At 37.9% G+C, this 18,374-nt stretch overlaps 1 protein-coding gene across 1 annotated transcript in view; it reads right to left on the reverse strand.

Annotated features, from left to right (window-relative positions):
• Nucleotides 1–923: 923 nt before the first annotated feature.
• LOC104541967 (leucine-rich repeat-containing protein 7-like) overlaps nucleotides 924–18,374 on the reverse strand; it is a 38,607-nt gene continuing 21,156 nt past the window's right edge. Inside the window, exons 6-11 of the mRNA XM_010186136.1 lie at nucleotides 12,163–12,226; nucleotides 10,007–10,081; nucleotides 7,597–7,741; nucleotides 5,769–5,841; nucleotides 1,341–1,470; nucleotides 924–1,043 (exon numbers count right to left, since the gene is read on the reverse strand). Of these exons, the coding sequence (XP_010184438.1) occupies nucleotides 924–1,043; nucleotides 1,341–1,470; nucleotides 5,769–5,841; nucleotides 7,597–7,741; nucleotides 10,007–10,081; nucleotides 12,163–12,226 (607 nt within the window). The remainder of the gene's footprint in view (nucleotides 1,044–1,340; nucleotides 1,471–5,768; nucleotides 5,842–7,596; nucleotides 7,742–10,006; nucleotides 10,082–12,162; nucleotides 12,227–18,374) is intronic.

The following is an 18,374-nucleotide window of genomic DNA, read 5'->3' on the forward strand; positions in this document are numbered from 1 at the left end:
AGCATGGACATCATGCTGATTGTTTGGACATCATGTATTTTACGACACACAATGTGGAAAGTCATCTAACAGAATTAGGCAAATAATTTTAAACTGATATATTGCAGGTATTTCTACATTACCGCATTTTATATTTTATGGTCAACCTTCATTTCAACAACGAAACTGCTGACAGTAAATCAGTCACAGATGTGGAAAGTTCTTCCCCTGATTTTTACTGAGTATGGATGATAATTACTGGAAACAAAATGGTATTCATGCACCATTTGTGGTATTACTGAGCAAACCTGTATTTCTGTGGTTATACTGAAAATTAACAAATTATTGGAACATACGTATGTATACATTTGAAGGCAAATTCAGTTGTTTCTGATGCCTATGGCAACATGGGATAGTTTTCAAGAAAGGCTCATTTTAACATTACATTTCTCAGAGGAAGAGTAACGTGCATAAGAACAGAAGAATCTAGACTTTTGACAAAATCTTTGTTTTGCTTAAGAATATAGAGAATTTTCTTTCTATTTCAGTGGAGGAATCATGACACCATGCTTGTGTGCTTGCATTTAATGATTTCCTACTTATATACAAGTTATATACAATTTTAAATCTTTTTTTTAAACATTTGTTTTTCATGTGAAAACACCAGGAGATATAAGAAGTAAACAGGTTTTAATCTATTAAACACACTGAGACCCAGATCTTGGCCCCATTAAAGTTTTTTCTTTGCATGTCAGTGGAACTAAGGCCAAACCATAAAGGTTTTAATATTTTTTTAAAGAAATATTTTTTCCTTATAGTTTAAAGAAATGAATTCTAAACATAATTTTTATATTTTAAAATATATTTTATATAAATGTATTTTTCAAATACCTAAAAAGAATAGTTTAATTTTTTTCAAATAAATTAGAAAAATTATGTGAACTCTACCTGTTATCGCTCAGATTTAACACTCTCAGCTTCTGCATCTGACCAATTTCATCAGGAAGAAACTCTAGCTTGTTAGAGCGCAGAGACATCACTGTTACATTTTTACAGCTTCCAATCTACAAGAATGAAAAAAAAAAAAAAAGAAGTTAGGACACCTACTTTGATAAAATTTGTTATCACTAACTTACTATGTCAGGATGTGGCCAAATTGAGTTTTTACTGTAACTGACAAAAAGCAGAAAATATAGAACCTGAAGTTAGTAACATGACTATTGAGTACGTAAGAAAGATCTGGTCTTCCACATTGTGCAGAAATAATTGGTCTAACAGATATTTTGTCTGAGTAGGGATGAAATCTTGGGCTACCACAAAACATTTCACCATGCAATTTAAAAGCAGAAGCAGCTCCTCACTTCTCTGGGCAGCTCAGGCAGGAAATTCTCATCCACAGCCAAGGTCCTCAGGTTGTGAAGGTAGCCAATGGTGGAAGGCAATGACTCCAATTCATTACAGCTGCAGTCAAATTCTTCTAATAAAGATAAACTGGAATTGTAAATACACTTGTTAGATGCCATAAAGGGACCAGATAACAAAAATTATCAATCTCAAGCTTTTGGAAGTTGTAAAGTAAAACACTAGTACAGACATCATGCCCTGACAAGGGCACCTTTATTGCTGATTTTCCTAGGAGCAGTCTGTAACAATATGATTTTAGGAACTATTAGGGACGCTGCCAATCAATCTTATTCAGTAAGGCACTTTAAGAAAGACTGTTTTGTTTCTTCACATTATAATTCTTACTTTTTGTACAGGGGAATTATTCCAAGTACTTCAAACAGACACTGATCAGGGCAATTCACACTCAAACCAAGGAGTTTATAATCTGAATATACAGACAACAGTAAATAAATATTTTGCTGGTGAGAGCAAAGTGGAGGGAAGCAGAAATCGCCTCCAGGGTATGTTCCAACCGATCCAATGATTAACATCGTTTCTAGTACAGATTAAAAAGATAAACTTGGATCCCAACGCAGCAAAGTTGCAGTCAGGCACAGTCTTGTCTTATGTTGCACATGCTGAGAAAGCCGGCTAAAAAGTGATCCTGAAAGGGGATCCATATGGCAAGGACCAAAACAAAGCAGACCAAAGTCAGTCACCTTATGACACTCAAGTTTCTCTTTTTAAAAAAATGAAATAAACTCCATTTCTGCCTTGCATCTCTTTTCCTAGATCATTGTATTTAGTCAAATTGTGAAGAGAGAGACCTGACCTCTCCTCCACATAATCATGTTTTCAGGAAAGAGGATGAAATAGAGACAGCTGATGGAAAGATGAATGGGTTGGAGGTTTTGTACCAAGCTCTAAACAAAAGGGGCCTCCATTGCCAAAGCCACCACCCTTCTCTGACAGCAGCTGGCACCTATGCAGAATGAAAGCATCAGGGGAGGGTTGGATATTAGGAAAAATTTCTTCCCTAAAGAGTGGTCAAGCACTGGAAGGGGCTGCCCAGGGAACGTGAAAACATTCACCTCTGCTACAAACCTTGCTCCTTAGTATTTACATTAATCATGGCTGTGGGACTGCACCTTCGCTGCATGTCTACCTTACCTTTATTCCAGTTTCTCAACTACAAAAAAGGTCTTTGAGCCTCCAAATTTTATGAAACATGAAACCAGAAGCAGCTATTCCTAACATGGCATTCTCAGAACTTTCCTCTAATTGCTGTATTTCAGCAGGCTGAAAAGCCAAAGTGAGTCATCAGTGATTAGTGAGGGATGCATGGAATCCAGCCAAAAGCTCTGCCAGCTTTGGTTATAGCTTTTCTTCCATACAAGCTTTATATCCACCACAATTTATCTCAAACCTGACACAAAACAATTTCAGTAAAGGCAAAATTCAGACCTGTTTACCTACTTCATACAGAACATGTGCTTCATAGAGCAAACTCCAATGGGAAAGCTTGTGAAATTGTGAGATGCACACATTCTTCCATTTACTGATATAACGCAACCAGAAAAGCTTGCAAACAGATAAGCTAATTGAGAACTCCTGTGCTTCCCATGGCAATCTGCAGATCTGATACTCTGAACTGCATCTGTGGAAGTGTCCCCAACAGTGAAGAATGGCTTTATCAGACAACACAGTTTTATTTGAAAGGTACTGTCTGGCACAGCCGTTTGCAGCCGCTTTCCTTCCTGATCACATCAGCAGCAGACAAATGAAGATGGCCACAATAAAAACAACAAAATCAGTGTGAAACTATATTTTATCTCTATAAATACCACAGTTAAAAAAATATGCACTTCAGAAAGTGATTTTTCACTCTTCATGGACTGTGCACGAAAGTAAGTTGACAATAACAGCTATAATTCTGACAAACTAGCGAAAATACCATTAACTGTACTGTCTCCTTTGCCTGAATTCAGATCACTTGTGATAGGTTTAAAGAAAGGCAAACAAAAATCAGATATGCACCTGCAGTTCAGTTTGGCACCCACTGAAATGGTGCACCTCACAGTGCATGTCCCAGGGTAGATGAGGAATATTTTTAGGCAGATTAGCAGAGGGAGATTCATGGAGAATGGAGACTGCCATGAATTAAAAAGAGTGGTTCCAGCCCATCTCAGCCCCATCCCACGCAGTCATACTCCCAGATAACTGACAAAGCAGCCTAAATCCTAAGAGCTACTTACATTCACAATTTGGCCATCATCGGGCAGAATGAATGCTGCAGACCCAGGAATACAAGTTTACACCTCTGTAGGGTCTGGTACCATCAGATATGAGATAGCCTGGACACACGCACAAACACCTGTCCAACACCAACACCAGCTCTCGAGCTCCTGCACCACTACCTATGCACAGGCCATGACTTCCCTCCTGACACCTTCCCATCCACAGTGTGGGAGCACGGGCAACCACTCAGGTCCTGCAGATGCGATCTCCAGGCTTTGGGTCCAGTTTAGAGCTTAATTAACGTGAATCCACTGATTTTAAGAGGAATGTTTTATTAAGCTGGGTCTACTGTGCACACCACCTTGCAGGGTCAGACTCAGTGCCACTGACACACTTGTCCTTTGAACAAGGCTGCCAAAAGCAAGGGTGGGGGTTCACTGCCTGCAACATTGACTCAGCGCTGAAGTGCTCTGTGTCTCATCACGGACTTGGTCCCTGGAGGGAGGGTTCCCTCCTTCACATTGCTCATCTTTGCATGACACAGTATCATCCTCACAGTGGGTACTACCACTGTCGTTTAGAAGAGACGAGACCCAGTAGGAAACTCTCCAAAGGGATGAGTCAGAGCCAGGAAGTTCATTCTGATGTGGGAGACACTGTCCTCACTGAATGAGAAGTACTTCATTTAAAAAGCACAACCAAGCACCCAGAAATAATGTGATAATATCAGGTGATTAGCCTACTGCTCCAAATACACCTGTTAGAGCAGCAGCGTGCATCTTTAAATGTGTAATTAAGGCTCCATGGCAAATAATATTGGACATATATTAAAAAAAAAAATTCCCATTCAAATTGAATAATTCAATAAATGAGAAAGCACCTTCATGACAGGTTTTAAAAACTGACCCCCAAAATTGTTAAAGATAATGTTAGCCATGATATCAACCTTTTTCGCAGAGTGTCCAGTACAGCTTGGAGCCTTACGATCTTTCCCTGCTATCAGAATTTATTGCTGCACAATTTGAATAAGAGTTCCCCTTCTGGTATTCATATAACCAAATTTTAATATTATCCAGGAATATCACATAAATCTGAAAACATTGTAAGAAGTAGAGCATAGTAAGCCAAATCTGAGCTTTCAGTTCCTACTGAAACCCACCTATGGGTGCAGAGTAATAAAGCACTGGCTGTGCAGGGCAGAGATTATTTCCATCCTCACTGTACTGTCATATCTCTGGGCAAGTCTAAACGAAGGCTTCTAGGCTTTAATTTTGGCAGCCTCACAACAGCCCTGGCTTAAGAAAACGACTTCTAACCAAATGGTTTGCTGAGCTCCAACTGCCATGGAGAGAGCGGATTTTGCACAGAGTCGGTCTTGCTGACAGCACAGAACTGGTATAAAAGGTATAACCACGGAAAGGAAGAGGTGTCCTACAAAAACACCAGTTTATAGATATGTTCTACTAGGAAGGGATACATGTGGTGTGAAACAACATAAGGAATCCCTATTTCCATACTTGGAGACAGGCTCGCATCCACCTTGAATTTTGCAATATATTGCAGATTGCGTTTAGCAACAAACTCAAGGCATGCAGCGGTCCAGGACAGAACTTGGCACCAGTGATCAAGTAATATCTGACAGAATGACAGCTTAAGGCATCACTAGTGCTTCTGGTAATACGATTACTCACACAACACTTTTGCACGTTGATGTATACACCTATGAAATTGTCATGACTTATGCTACTGCAACATTTCAAGAAATCTTCATGCATACGAGTGTTACAGACATTTTCTTTGCAGCATCAAGTACTGGCTGTTGCTATGGAAACAGACGTATTCCCCAAAATACTTCTCTTTCTTCTACTTTTGCTGCTCTAATCATCTAAATTGCAAGTGATTCATACAGAAAAATACCTTTGTTCTTTTTCTTGGAAAATGCGATACATTTCATCTTCACATCACTTACGCCAGTATGAGTCCACAGAAATAATAGCATTGCTTCAAATTTAAACATTGCAAGCTGGGTGTGAGACACACATTTCAAAATTATTTTATAATTCAGTTCATCTTTATTTTTTTATTTAAAAAAACCCCGCACATTCCACAAGCAGAAGGGAAAACACACTTTACTTGATGTTGAAAATGATGAGATTTATACTCACTTTCCAATTGCATTTGGCAGGATCGTAAGCTGATTGTCATCTACTTTCAGAGTTGTGAGCCTTTTCAACAGCCCTACAAAACAGGTAAGGAAAAAGTAACGGGAAAATATTTCACATTACTCTTTTTTACTTTTTGTAGTCCCCCCTATCGTTAAACAAGGATTCTAACACTGAATAAGTTTGACCTAGATTTTAGAAAACATCTGTGGCTAGGACAGTCCACAAATGCAACATTTGTAAAGCTTCACAATACGGAGGTATGGACAGAAAACCAGAACCAGTCCTGAATGCATTTGTATACGTGGTTAATTCTATCATGAAAAGAATTATTACAGATCTAAGTGTAAGTAGATGCAAAACTGGGTAACATTTACTGAGAAGGGAATGAAACTTCTGCCTTACCAGTGCATAACAGCAGAAAACAATAAAAAAGATGGAAAAAAAATGGGAAAAATATTGCATTGTAATGCTAAAAACAGCTTGAAATAGTTTTTCACCTTCTGCAAGTTAACACTTCAAAAATCTGTTTTTTCCCTGAAAGAAATCTAGGTATACTGAAACAATGTTTTTAAAATTATTATTTGTGATTAATGTTGGAAATAATATAAATTAATCACTAGTAAAGAGAAAAATATTAAACCGAATGTGCCATAATATGAAAGCTGAAGCAAATGAAAAGTATACTTAAGAGGGACACTAGAAACACTGCTCAATAGCGTTCCAAGAAACACCTAGGTTTCAAAACAATTTTCTTTTAAGAGGAAAAATTCTATCAAAATTAATTTCAGCAAGCTCTCATCTGAAAATGCAGTATTAAAGTGACTCTTATTGCTTTACTTCTGTTAAGCCTATTACCATTCAGCAATAGGAATTTGGAAATGGGAACTGAACATATCCAATTGCAGGAATGTGTAATTCAAAATGTAAACATTTATTCCTTTTGCACAAGAGCTAAATGACCTCCAAAACTCAATCTGCATACGCATATCAGAAACTCACATAAAGCAAAAATTCCGGATTTTATAGTGAGATGTAGAGGACCAAAATATAAAATCACTCTGAAAGACATCTGTAACACTCCCACAGCACAGGATTACCAGTTAGCAATACATTTTGGGGTCTTGGATGAGTTGATTTAAAATTGAAGAGTTTAACAGTTCCCTGTTCAAAGGGATGCACTCAGGAAAGTGAAAAAGGTGATGGCGATACTGGGGGTTCACGATCACAGGAGAGAGAAAAGACCTCATGTTTCCAAAGAAAAGAAGGGATCACAACTGAAACAAAATATCCAGCTGTACAGAGTGATATACATACAACCCCTCAGCTGCCAAAATTTCTATGTACTCTAAATAATTCAGAAATTCTATGCATGCAATGTAGTCAAAAAAGAAATTGAATAGTTTGAACTATTTCTTTGTTTAATGCTCTCATATGGAATTGCACTACGGTAACCAAGAGTAGCAGTTTCCTTCAGAAGTTTCACACTGCTAACATCATGACTATTCATTCACTTCCAAATTTAGATCAGATCAATCGTACCTTTCTTTGCTAATTTTCTTTATCAGAATAATCAATGCCTTCTGAGCATGGAGTTTTTCCTGACTTGACCAAATGGTGTTCATGGACTGTCCAGACACGGATATTTTAAACTTCTTTGGAGTTTAATGGCAATTCTTGTTCCAGCTATTATAAAGTCTCATAATTACAAAAAAACCCAACCAAATATATACATATACATACATATATATATATAAATAAATAAATAAATCAATAAATAAAAGAAATCCTCAATTGTAAAAGATTACAGGAAATCCTGAGCTTTTCTCACCTATGGAGTCTGGCAGTTGCTGCAACATATTGGACGACAAGAGGAGATCCTCAAGTCCTTCACATCCTGATATGTCCAAATCAACTGTTTCTATCCTGTTTTTTGACACATCCAGGTACACGAGCTGTTTTAACTTCCCTATAGACTTAATAGCATGGTACAAAGGGTTACTTGAACAGATAGACACTGCATGCCTGTTTAATTAAAGACACACAATAGTAATAGAGGTCTATATCCAGTTATCTCAGCATCCCTTTTTCCAAGAGTTAATTCACTGAAGCAGCAACAGCGGTGGTCTGACAGCTGCTCAGACAACTGCAAAAGGGACTCTACCAAACCAAATTACACATACCAAAATAATTAACGTGCTCTGGACTCGTTAAATCTAAAGGACCTGGATCCATGACCCCATGGCAGAACTGGTGACCACACAGTGCTCCTACACATGGCTGCAAGACTGCGCAGCCGCAAAAATACCTGGTGATCCGCAGGAATTACCACACTGCTACTAAGAGGTTAAATGAGGAATATCAAACGTTTCAAGGCAGGGGAACAAACATTAGGGAATTTCCTTCATGGATTTTGAGAAAGCCATGGGAATCACTTCTGAAGTTTATGGAGTCTATAAAAGTTCATGAGAGGGTTTTGGAGTTTTTTTTAGTTATTTATGTATACTTTTAGTGGTTATTTACTGAAATTTACTGAATTATTTTCACATGAAAAAGGAGAATAGTTTAGACAGCTTCATCTACAGGTACTTCAGAAACACGACGATTACCGCTCGCTTTTCATCTCTCACCCTGCTGGGACCTGTGCTCTGCTTCTAAGGAACACTTTCATCTTCTCTTCAATCACATCTGAGCCGCTGTACAAAGGAAAAAGCTCTCTTTCCCCCAACCTTTGCTATTCTGTCCCTATTAACAGCCAAATGCAGTCTTTGTTTCAAAGCACAGACTGCTTTTTTAAAAACTGCATTACTAATGCAGTTACTACATTACTACATTACTGGAAACCTGGCAAATCTCTAAATCTTAAAATCAATTACCAGTTGGTACTTCCTTTCCATTCTTAAAAGTCAAAATGTAAAACTAATATTAACTGGTTTAAATCTCTTGTTTTGGAGAAGGCTTTCATAAAACACCATCTAGAGGCTGCTACAGTCAGAATCAGGAAATATGAATTATTTGCTGAAAATAATAAGGCTCTGTGGGGTTAAGTTCCACGATCCACAAAACATCTTCAGCTCTAAATCCCATCCTCAGGGACTGTGGGAGCTCAGCAGGGCTGTGTTTGAGCATATTTCAGCACTGGAGATACAAACTGGTGCCATCGTGAGCAGACAAGAAACAGAATCAGGGTTAAAATGTTTGTGCCCACGCTCTCTTGCAGAGCTGATATTGCTTCTACCCAGCTACAGTACTGCAATATTTTTGTTCTTGATCCCCAGCTGCTTTCTGTATCAAGAAGTGGTTTCAATATCAAGGGTTTTTTTCACTCACAAAGCACTCAAGAAGTAGATATTTGGACAGTGACTGAAAATGAGGATTTTCTGTACAAACATCCTGCTTAACACAAAATAAAAGATGAAAGCAATCTATTTAAGACAAAAAAAGTCATTGCTCAATGCAAAAAATTGAATTTTGATTAACAAATGTTCAAAGCTGAAGGAGGAAGTACTTCCTTGTCCAACTCCAAGACAAGTTTGTGCTAGATGCAGTGCTACATCGTCCCTGCTGCAAGGCAGAGCATCGTTGTGTGAAACTTGTGATCTGCACCCACGTGGTAAATGCTAACGAGGGGATCCCTTTCTCCAGCCATAATCACTGTGGGTATTTTAGAGCTACAATCTCAGATAATTTATGGCAATAAAAATCAAAAATCAAAGTTCTACTCTGAGGCAGTAACAACTCAGAAACAGTACTAATATATAACCATGACCCTAATGTCTAGATTTTAAAATATTTTTCATTCCATTTCTGAAGGAAGTGCTTTCTAGAGAGATATACCTTCACCCCACTGCCTCAGAACTGCTTTTATATAGTTGAGTCTGTACATGCCATCTGTTGTTTCAGATTACTTCATATTTCCCCTTCCTTTTTCAAACACGTGGGTTTTATAAAACTACTGGTTAATGTGTGTGACTGAGACAACAATAGGAAATAATTTCCCCTCCCAATGAGAAATACACAATGCTTAAACAAAGCAGGCACATCCCATTTCGACACTATCATGTAATAAAACAACATTTAAACAATTTTCATATGAACGGCTATACTGAGACTTCTTGATAATAATTAATGAACTAGAAGTATGTGCCCATTCAAGAAAATGCACTCATGTGTATTTACTGCAAGGTAAATAGTTCACTATAACATACAATAATTTGCTTAAATAAAATAAATGTTCATACCCCAGGTAGTACTTGCAAAGAATTATTGTCCATCCACAATTCCTTTAGATTTTGTATTTGTTCGAGAACCTCAGGCTGAGGAAAAAAATACAGGATTATGGACAGCTCAATAAAGCTGTATATTTTTAAAATATAAATCCCTATATTCTTAAAAAAAAATTCCCTCTTCACCATCCTTTTTCTTCTTTTTATGCCCCACATCAGACTTTCAGACAGTTAATGACATGAACAGTATTGCTCATCACACTGAATTCAACCACTGTTGCTCTATTTCAAAACTTGACGAACTTAAGAAGCCTTTGGAAAAGCAATGAATGTCAAAAGGAGCTCCTGAGAGATCCCGTTCTGAACTGCAGCTCACAACTTGTGAACAGGGCAAATAAGAGAGAATTTGGGAGCTTCAGAAACCACACATTACAAAGGAAGACCAAATCTCACCTTGCAGCTCATGCCAAATCTGCCTTTTGCATGATTTATACTCTTTAAAATAGCTTAACAGAGGCACATTGCTGAGCGTTTTCCTGGATGTACGCATTATGTATGATTTAATGTCTGCAATTGTCACATTCAACAGTTAAAATAGTGGTATGCAATGACCAAGCCTTAAAATTGCAATATTAAGCTTTATCTAAGATGTTCTATTCTTTTCAACACTACAGGGCGTTCATGAAACTGAGAAAGGCAATTCTCCAATTAATTTCTCATTCATTACAGCTGTGAAAATAAAGAATGATCAGGTCACAAATATTTCCATGTTTCCGCCTAAGCACTATTTTTCCTTTTCATGAATGCTATTCTCACGGGTAAACCAAGACTTTCTGTTTGCCACAGCTCTGTGAAGTTGCAGAGGTTTTCCCAAGCCTGCCAGCAGCTGCTATTAAATATTTCACTTGGTTCTGACTAAATCAGATCCCAACATTTTAAAAGTCTGTAGTGCTGCATCACTGGAATGACTTCTACACAGCCAGACACAAGTGTATGTCCAGCAGCACAGGACCTTAGAGAGACACCCTAATTGTGGTCTCAATTCCTTGGAAAGCTGTAATTCCCATGAGAAATATGATTTTCCAGTTGCCCAGGACACTTGGCACATGGTGGGAGAAGCTCCCCGTGCACCATTGTGTAAGGAAGGAGCTGCTGATCCAGAGATATCCGTCCCTCAACCTTCCTCACTGACACATAATGTGTTTCTATTAAAAAATTATTAGTTAATATTTTGAAGATAACGTATTTTGTCTTGGTTAATTCTATTGAAATTCTGTTGTCCTTCAATGGTTAAAACCACTTCTAATTTCCAGGCTAAATTAATTAATGGTCATTTTATACTATTTGTCCCTGCGATGATTAATGGTTCTTTATTCCCCCAGAGTGTTCACTGACTGAGGTTATTATAGATAATCATAATTTCCCCTCTCAACTTTCATTTTCTTTTAAATTCCTCTCATTAGACAGACACCCTTCTCAAAGGCAACAGCCGACTCCTCTGTTGGACATAGTACAGCTTGAGCCGAAATTTCTCGACTGTGGATTGTGGCATAGCACAACTGAGATGAGACCTCACCGATGTTTTGGTAAGTGTGGTACTACCTACAGGGGTAGTACAAACACACCTGAAGGGAACAGCAACTTCATTATTGTCTACACTGATACTAGAGAAAATTCCCCAAAGCTATTAAATCACAGGGACCCTAGTTCTCATCTTAGAGGTGAGTTAGGGACAGAAACTGCTTTTGGAGTTCAGAATCTACTTCTGCTAGTAGCAGTTTCCAGTATTTGCAGGATATAATGATACAGATTAAGAAATTAATACATAACTGACACAGGTATTTATATTGTCATCAACAATTCATCCCACATTGAAGAATCTCAGCAGCAGCAACCAGCTCAGAGCGAGAATCAGCTGTGACCTTAGTCTGAGCTGCAGACGCCTGGTGTAGATGAGGCACTTTCTATTATCAAAATTCACATTTTCTAATATCAACATTCACATATTTTATTATTATTCTATTATCACATGTTCTATATATCTATAGTAAACTATGATAAATCTTCTGTTCTACCATAGCATGTGGCCACCATGCAATGGTGTCTTTTAAGTAAAGTTTAATGCCTCATGTACAGAGCACCCTGTCTGTTAAAAAAGGTGCATTTCTTACCAGCTCCGAGAATTCATTATTGCCCAGATCAAGCCTCTCCAGTTGAGTCAGTTTGTGCATTGACCTGGAACAGATTACAAATATTGAAGATGAAATTTCTACTTGCAAAATGTCAGTCAAATTTTGTTTAGGTAAAGATAAAGCTCAAATGATACTCTTATTGCAAAAAGAGTTACATCAGTTTGATAGTGATGCAAATGAGAGCGCTCCACTCCATCCCCAAGACATGAACTAAAGTTCTTGAATTTAAAAGCAACAATTATTTTGGCATAAAAACAGACATCAAATCTTGCTATAACTTTGCACAGTTGCTTAAGGAAAATGACCCAGTTTATATTTATAAGCAATTGAAAATCATATACATTGCGACATTTTTTATGCAGATTGATAAATTTGTTATCAACTGCTTTATAACTGCTATATGCCTCCATAGTTGTAGGCAGATAGCAGAATGGAAACTTTTAATTAAACGCCCAATCTGAGACTCGAGCCTTTGGTCAAGGCAAGCATTCCTCTCTCCATGCAGCTCCTGGGACAGGGGCAGCTGAAAATGAAAATCCATCTTTCTCCTTGTTCACAACTGGTTTTTTTCATCCTGTTTTGCACAATCTCAGTTTCTTAACAAGTCTCTGAAACCTAGCAAAATTATTTCTGCTGACCATTTAGTGTTTTGAAAAGAAACAGTCACAGTTTACTTTCAAGATCACTTCACCTTTCTACACTGACAGTCACCCTAACACTAATTAATTCAAGAGAACTTTGCTTTACTAAGGCTTTCTGATAATTCACTGTTGTACAGGGTTTCTTTTACATTTTTCTTTTTTCTATCCCACAACTATTATATTTTCCAACCTATTTGACCAATTTTCACAAATATCTTTGAGACAAGCAAGCAACAGACACTTTTACTTGCTAGCTAGAATGACTGGTAGCTGCCCACACAGCTCCAAAGGGGTGAGCATCTACATTAAAATTAAGTGAAAAAGTCACAAATTTTTTCCTGCAAGGCACAATACAAGTTGTCGTAGTTTAAGGCTAGAGTATGGAGGAGTCAAATCTGAAACTGTTCCAAAACAAGATTTATTGCTATAGCTATGATCAGTCAGGACTGAGTACACAGACTCCGAAGCACAACCCAACTTTATATATACTCTACACAGACTCCTCCCTTTAGTAATATAAATATTGATTTGTGCATCCCAATTCCCAACCTGCTTTTTACTACATTTCTATATTTATAGTGTTCATTACTGTGAGTTATTCTTGCTATTAAACCAGAAGGAATAATGAAAATATTTTATCTTTTAATAGTAAGTCTTAGCACGCAAGAACACCTGGAAGTGAAGCCATGAGCACAGCACAACACCAGGACAACGCAAGTGCTTCATATCTCCCCAGAGGATTCAATTTTTTATTATAATCTCCATTAAAATAATACAGAATAGTGAAAAAACTTGTAAACCCCTCTGGTGCTCCAACTGTGCTGCTCTCCTCTGTGGATAACACACAGCCCTGGCACCCTGCCTGCTGCTCTGACCGACTTCTCCCGAAACCTTTGCCACTGTGCTTTCCCTGACTTGGTATCAACCTGCTTTAGACTCCGGACATTCACATACAAGATGTAAACATCATATACACATTTTTAAATTAATTGAACCCAACGGAGGAAGCAGTTACATTTAGAATTGCCAACGCAGTGACTATAGACACATTATCATTCATAGTTCTTAGTACCACATGTAAAGGTTTTACAATACAGGAAACATATTTCAGCAAGGGAAACCATAAACCTGCGATGTTACAAGTTTTTCAGTTACAATATTCACTGTATACGCACAAGTGTTTCGTAGTACAACACTTTCACAATTAAAACATAGGAAGCGGGACACACATTTTTAGTAGTTTGTACAAAGTTTGCTCTCAGAGGCAGAATTGATTTAACCAGGTTGGTAAAAAATTATGTATCTCATATTCTATTCTACCTTTGAACAAAACTTCTACCTAAAAAGTTTTGGTTTGGACCACTGTCAATTCATCATAAAAGGCAACTTTAAAACAGTACTTTCTGCAACTTCTACAGTACAGAAATTGTAATGTTTATATGGGGGCAGATTAATTTTAATATCAGAAGATAAAGCACACTGCCAAATGTACCCAAAGGAATATTATATGAGGTTTTTCATTAGCTTGGGATATTTTTATCTTCCTTCATGGTATTACTTACAGTTTTCTTACGAAAAGATTCATTATATTTTTTTATGCAGGGTCATTTTATAAAGGTGGAACAGGAAAGGTGCAATTATGAGTAATGCTCAGTTAAATATTCATTGCTTAAATGATGTAATGTAATATAATTAATGTGCTAGTAAAACTGGCAGCCAAAATTTTCACATCAATCTTCATCTGTATCGCATTTGGACCTGTTCTTCCATTCATAAGATCTGATTCTCAGCTATTGAAATGGACCTCATGGTAGGTTCAGAATAAGTTGAACCTTTTTTTAAAATTATTTCTAAACACAATAATGAAACATGGTTCTCAAAAAATGACAAATGCATGAAAACCAGCATAGAGAGCAGCTTAGAGAGATCACTGAACACTTGGTGAAAAAGTATCACTCACAATAGCTTCAAAACATTCACACTCCATAAATTATAACTCACATGATAAAATTCAGTGGCATTAATTATAAATCATGGTAATCACATGCATTGCCTAATACCACTTCCTCATGTTCTCGCACGTTTTGTTTTGCTGCCTTATTTAGAAGATACTTATTGTAAACACTTTAAATAACCAAGAAAGTGCCTTGCATGTACGGTTTCTGGCAAAACAAATGAGTCAACCCCAATAAATTATTATAATGAAATCCTGGTATTCTCATCAAAACCCTGGTCACCCTTCTGACAGACAGGAGATGGTGACTACATGAAGGTTTAGCCAAATCCCAAGTCACAAACTTGTAAGCACATCTGAGTTATTCCCACATATGAAGAAGTGCATTCATGAATAACACAAGTATCTCCAATAGGCAAAAATTCATGAGCCAAAAGCAGCTGTGCCACACACAGCTGGATTTACACAACATAAATGCAATATAATACAGCTGCACAATTAATGCTGCTTCTGCTATCTTGTACCTCTACAGACAGCACTGAGACAGTTACAACAGTAATATACTCCATTTCCTTGTGCAACAATGTACAGAATTTTCTCTTCTCTGAGCTTATGATAAATGGATACCATAACCTTCAGAAGAAATAAAAAGCAAATAAGGGCAAATATGTTGCCATTACTGCATTATTTTCTGTATTCATTTCAAATAATATTTTCTCACACTTCTGTTGTACACAATAACCTTTATTTCAAAGTTGTTAAAATGTCACATTCAGGAGCTTCTTCCAGTTTTAGAATTTTAACCTTTGTAATCTAACTTTAAATTCATTAATGAATCACTTTGAAAGTCACATTGTAAAATTAATACTTAATGTTAATAGTTTGCCTTTTGCAGAGTAGTTAAATCTTAACCAGGGCCAAAGCATTACACAATACAATCACAAAGAGCGATTTACTTATAAATCACTTAATGGATTACAAAGAAAACTCATTTTTCAGAGACTCTCAAGATAATCTATATAGTTTCTAGAATATAAAACATATATGGTGTTAAGTGAAGGACCAAAAGTATCATTAATCTGTCATAAAGTACTGAATCTATGTATTTGCCAGGCTTCAAAATAACAGAGTATGTTTAAAACCTGATGTAAGGATCAGTCTAGCTCATAGTTTAAGCAGGTTTCGGTGATGTCCAGTGCACCAGGCGACTTGTGGGGGGTTGCAGGAGCAACTCAGCCTTAGATTGTCTTGAGGCCCTGTCTCTGCAGAGACAACACATGGGGAGCTGTGTAGATAGCTCAGCCCTGAGTTGTCTGGTAAGCAGGAAACTAAACAGGGCAGTGCTGCATCATTCAAAGAGCCAAAACTTGAGCTGAGCCCTGAAATTCCCCAACAAATAGTATGCCCTGAGTCCCAATCAAACCACTATTTAGTTGCCTAAAAGTAAAACAAAGGTAAGCTGGAGGACTTCTATCTGGCTCCAACAGACCCAAACAATACAAAGATATGCAAGAGACAGAGCATACAGAAGGGAACAACATCCATGAATAAACAAAGATAAAGGCAGGCACTGCGGAAGAACCAACCACCCAGATGGTCTAATCTACTCAGACATGCCCCTTCCTGCTATCCCATACACCAGGGGGATAAAAACTCTAAGATTTATGTTAGAAATGGGGAGTTACTTCTCCAGCCATGGAGTGATGACAACCTTCCCCCTTGGTCGGAATGCTGGCCAAGGTAACTTACGTGGGAGCTCTTACCTGGAGGGGTAAGTGAATATTTGGCAGGCTTTAAGTTTGTAGTCACAGGTGATTGACTAACACACATGTGGTATTCTGAGTTGTTTGTGAGTTGCGATAGTGTGTTCTGTGAATCGCCTGGGAATTGTAATAGTGAATTTTGTGAGTAGCCTGGGAGTTGTTGTGAATTGCTTATGAGCAGTAACAGTGAGTTTTGTGAGTGGTCTGCGGCCTGTTGTGAATTGCCTGTGGGCTGCCATAGTGCATTTTGTGACTGCTGTAGTTACAATAGTGCATTTTGTGAATCTCTTGTGGTTGTAAATAGTGTAGTCTTGCTTTTAAAACTGCAATAGCGCATTCTCCATTGTATCCATAGAAGCTGCAGTAGTGATGTACTAGATCTGCACATGTTGTTCAAATAAATTGTTAAATTTAAACTCTGCAGTAGAGTCTCTTCGTCACACCTGATTCTGAGCATACAAAATATTGTTACACATGGACTGAAATACCAAACAAAGTATCTAAAATAATGTATTTAATATGTATACTAATGTCCATTTCACCTTTAACTATCAAAAATAATTCCCATTTCAACTTTTAATTATACAGAAGAACTTAAGGATTTTACAATCTGCAGTACCCATCCAGAAAGCATAGACCAGGGGATGATGCCCAAAGCAACTGGATCTCTACAGACCAAATAACTCCAAAGCTCTCGGTCACTTGGGACTGTGCTGTTTTGTCACTCATTATCTGTGGCTCTGTTGACACCACCAAGAGCAGCGAGAAGCAGCCAATGCATCCATATCAGAACACTGCTGTGCACAACACGGGGCTGTACGTGATGTTATGTACATGAAGCAGATGGAAGATCAACCAACACGGTTACCCAGATTCAGCATTCAGGACTACGACACAGCCTCCATCAGCCTTTTTACTCCAGAATTGTCTCGTTTCATAATATATTTTGGGAGAACTACCTCAACACAGTCTACTCATGCTGATGCTCCTCACGCCGCCATTTCTCGTGCCCGAAAATCTGCTGAGTCCACATTCTTGGCTGTTGGAGCCACAGCACGCTCAGGCGATGGGCAAGGGCACCTCCATCTTCAAACACTAAGAAATAAAAACCAATTTCAATGCCCAAAAGACGGAACTGCTGCTGCAGAAGGTGTCTACACACAACCAATGCATATATGGCATTGGACTCGTGAGACTTTACCTAATTCCGTATCAAGAGCCTAAAATAAAAAGCACCATGAAGACAGCAGTCCTATATACAGAAACTGGAAACCAAGCTCTTTCATGATTCGGTCACAATAAAAACACATGAACACCTGATTTCAGGGAAAAAACTAGTGCAAAATGTAGGAATTTTAAGAACACACTACTGACTTCTACATAGGATCTGAAATTCCCCAATTTTAAAAAACACAGCAGGAAAACTGGCCAGGATGGGGTCTGGGTGTGATCACAAGGAACAGATGCACACGGCACTTCTGTAAAGTATCTTACAACCACCTTCCTGAATGCCGAAGCTATACAATCCCTAATGTATACATGTACAGCATGACCCTGAAACATCCCATCACTGCATAAAGGATCCTTTGATGCAGAAAACTGAAAATTGCCACTTAACATTGGGTATTTTCTACTTCAAGATGAAAAATCAGGAGGAATGGAATCCAGAAGAGACAAGACAACATGTGCTCACTTGCAGGACTGAATGGCCTCAAGTAAACCTCTGCCACTTTGCCAGAAAGCAATGGGTGTTTCTTAACCTCGTATCTATCTAAAAATGTGGATTTCAATGGATGACTTGAACATGAGAAGTTTTGCAAAATTTGAAGTATA

This window comes from Mesitornis unicolor, unplaced genomic scaffold (assembly GCF_000695765.1).
Source record: "Mesitornis unicolor isolate BGI_N332 unplaced genomic scaffold, ASM69576v1 scaffold40446, whole genome shotgun sequence".
NCBI lineage: Eukaryota > Metazoa > Chordata > Aves > Mesitornithiformes > Mesitornithidae > Mesitornis > Mesitornis unicolor.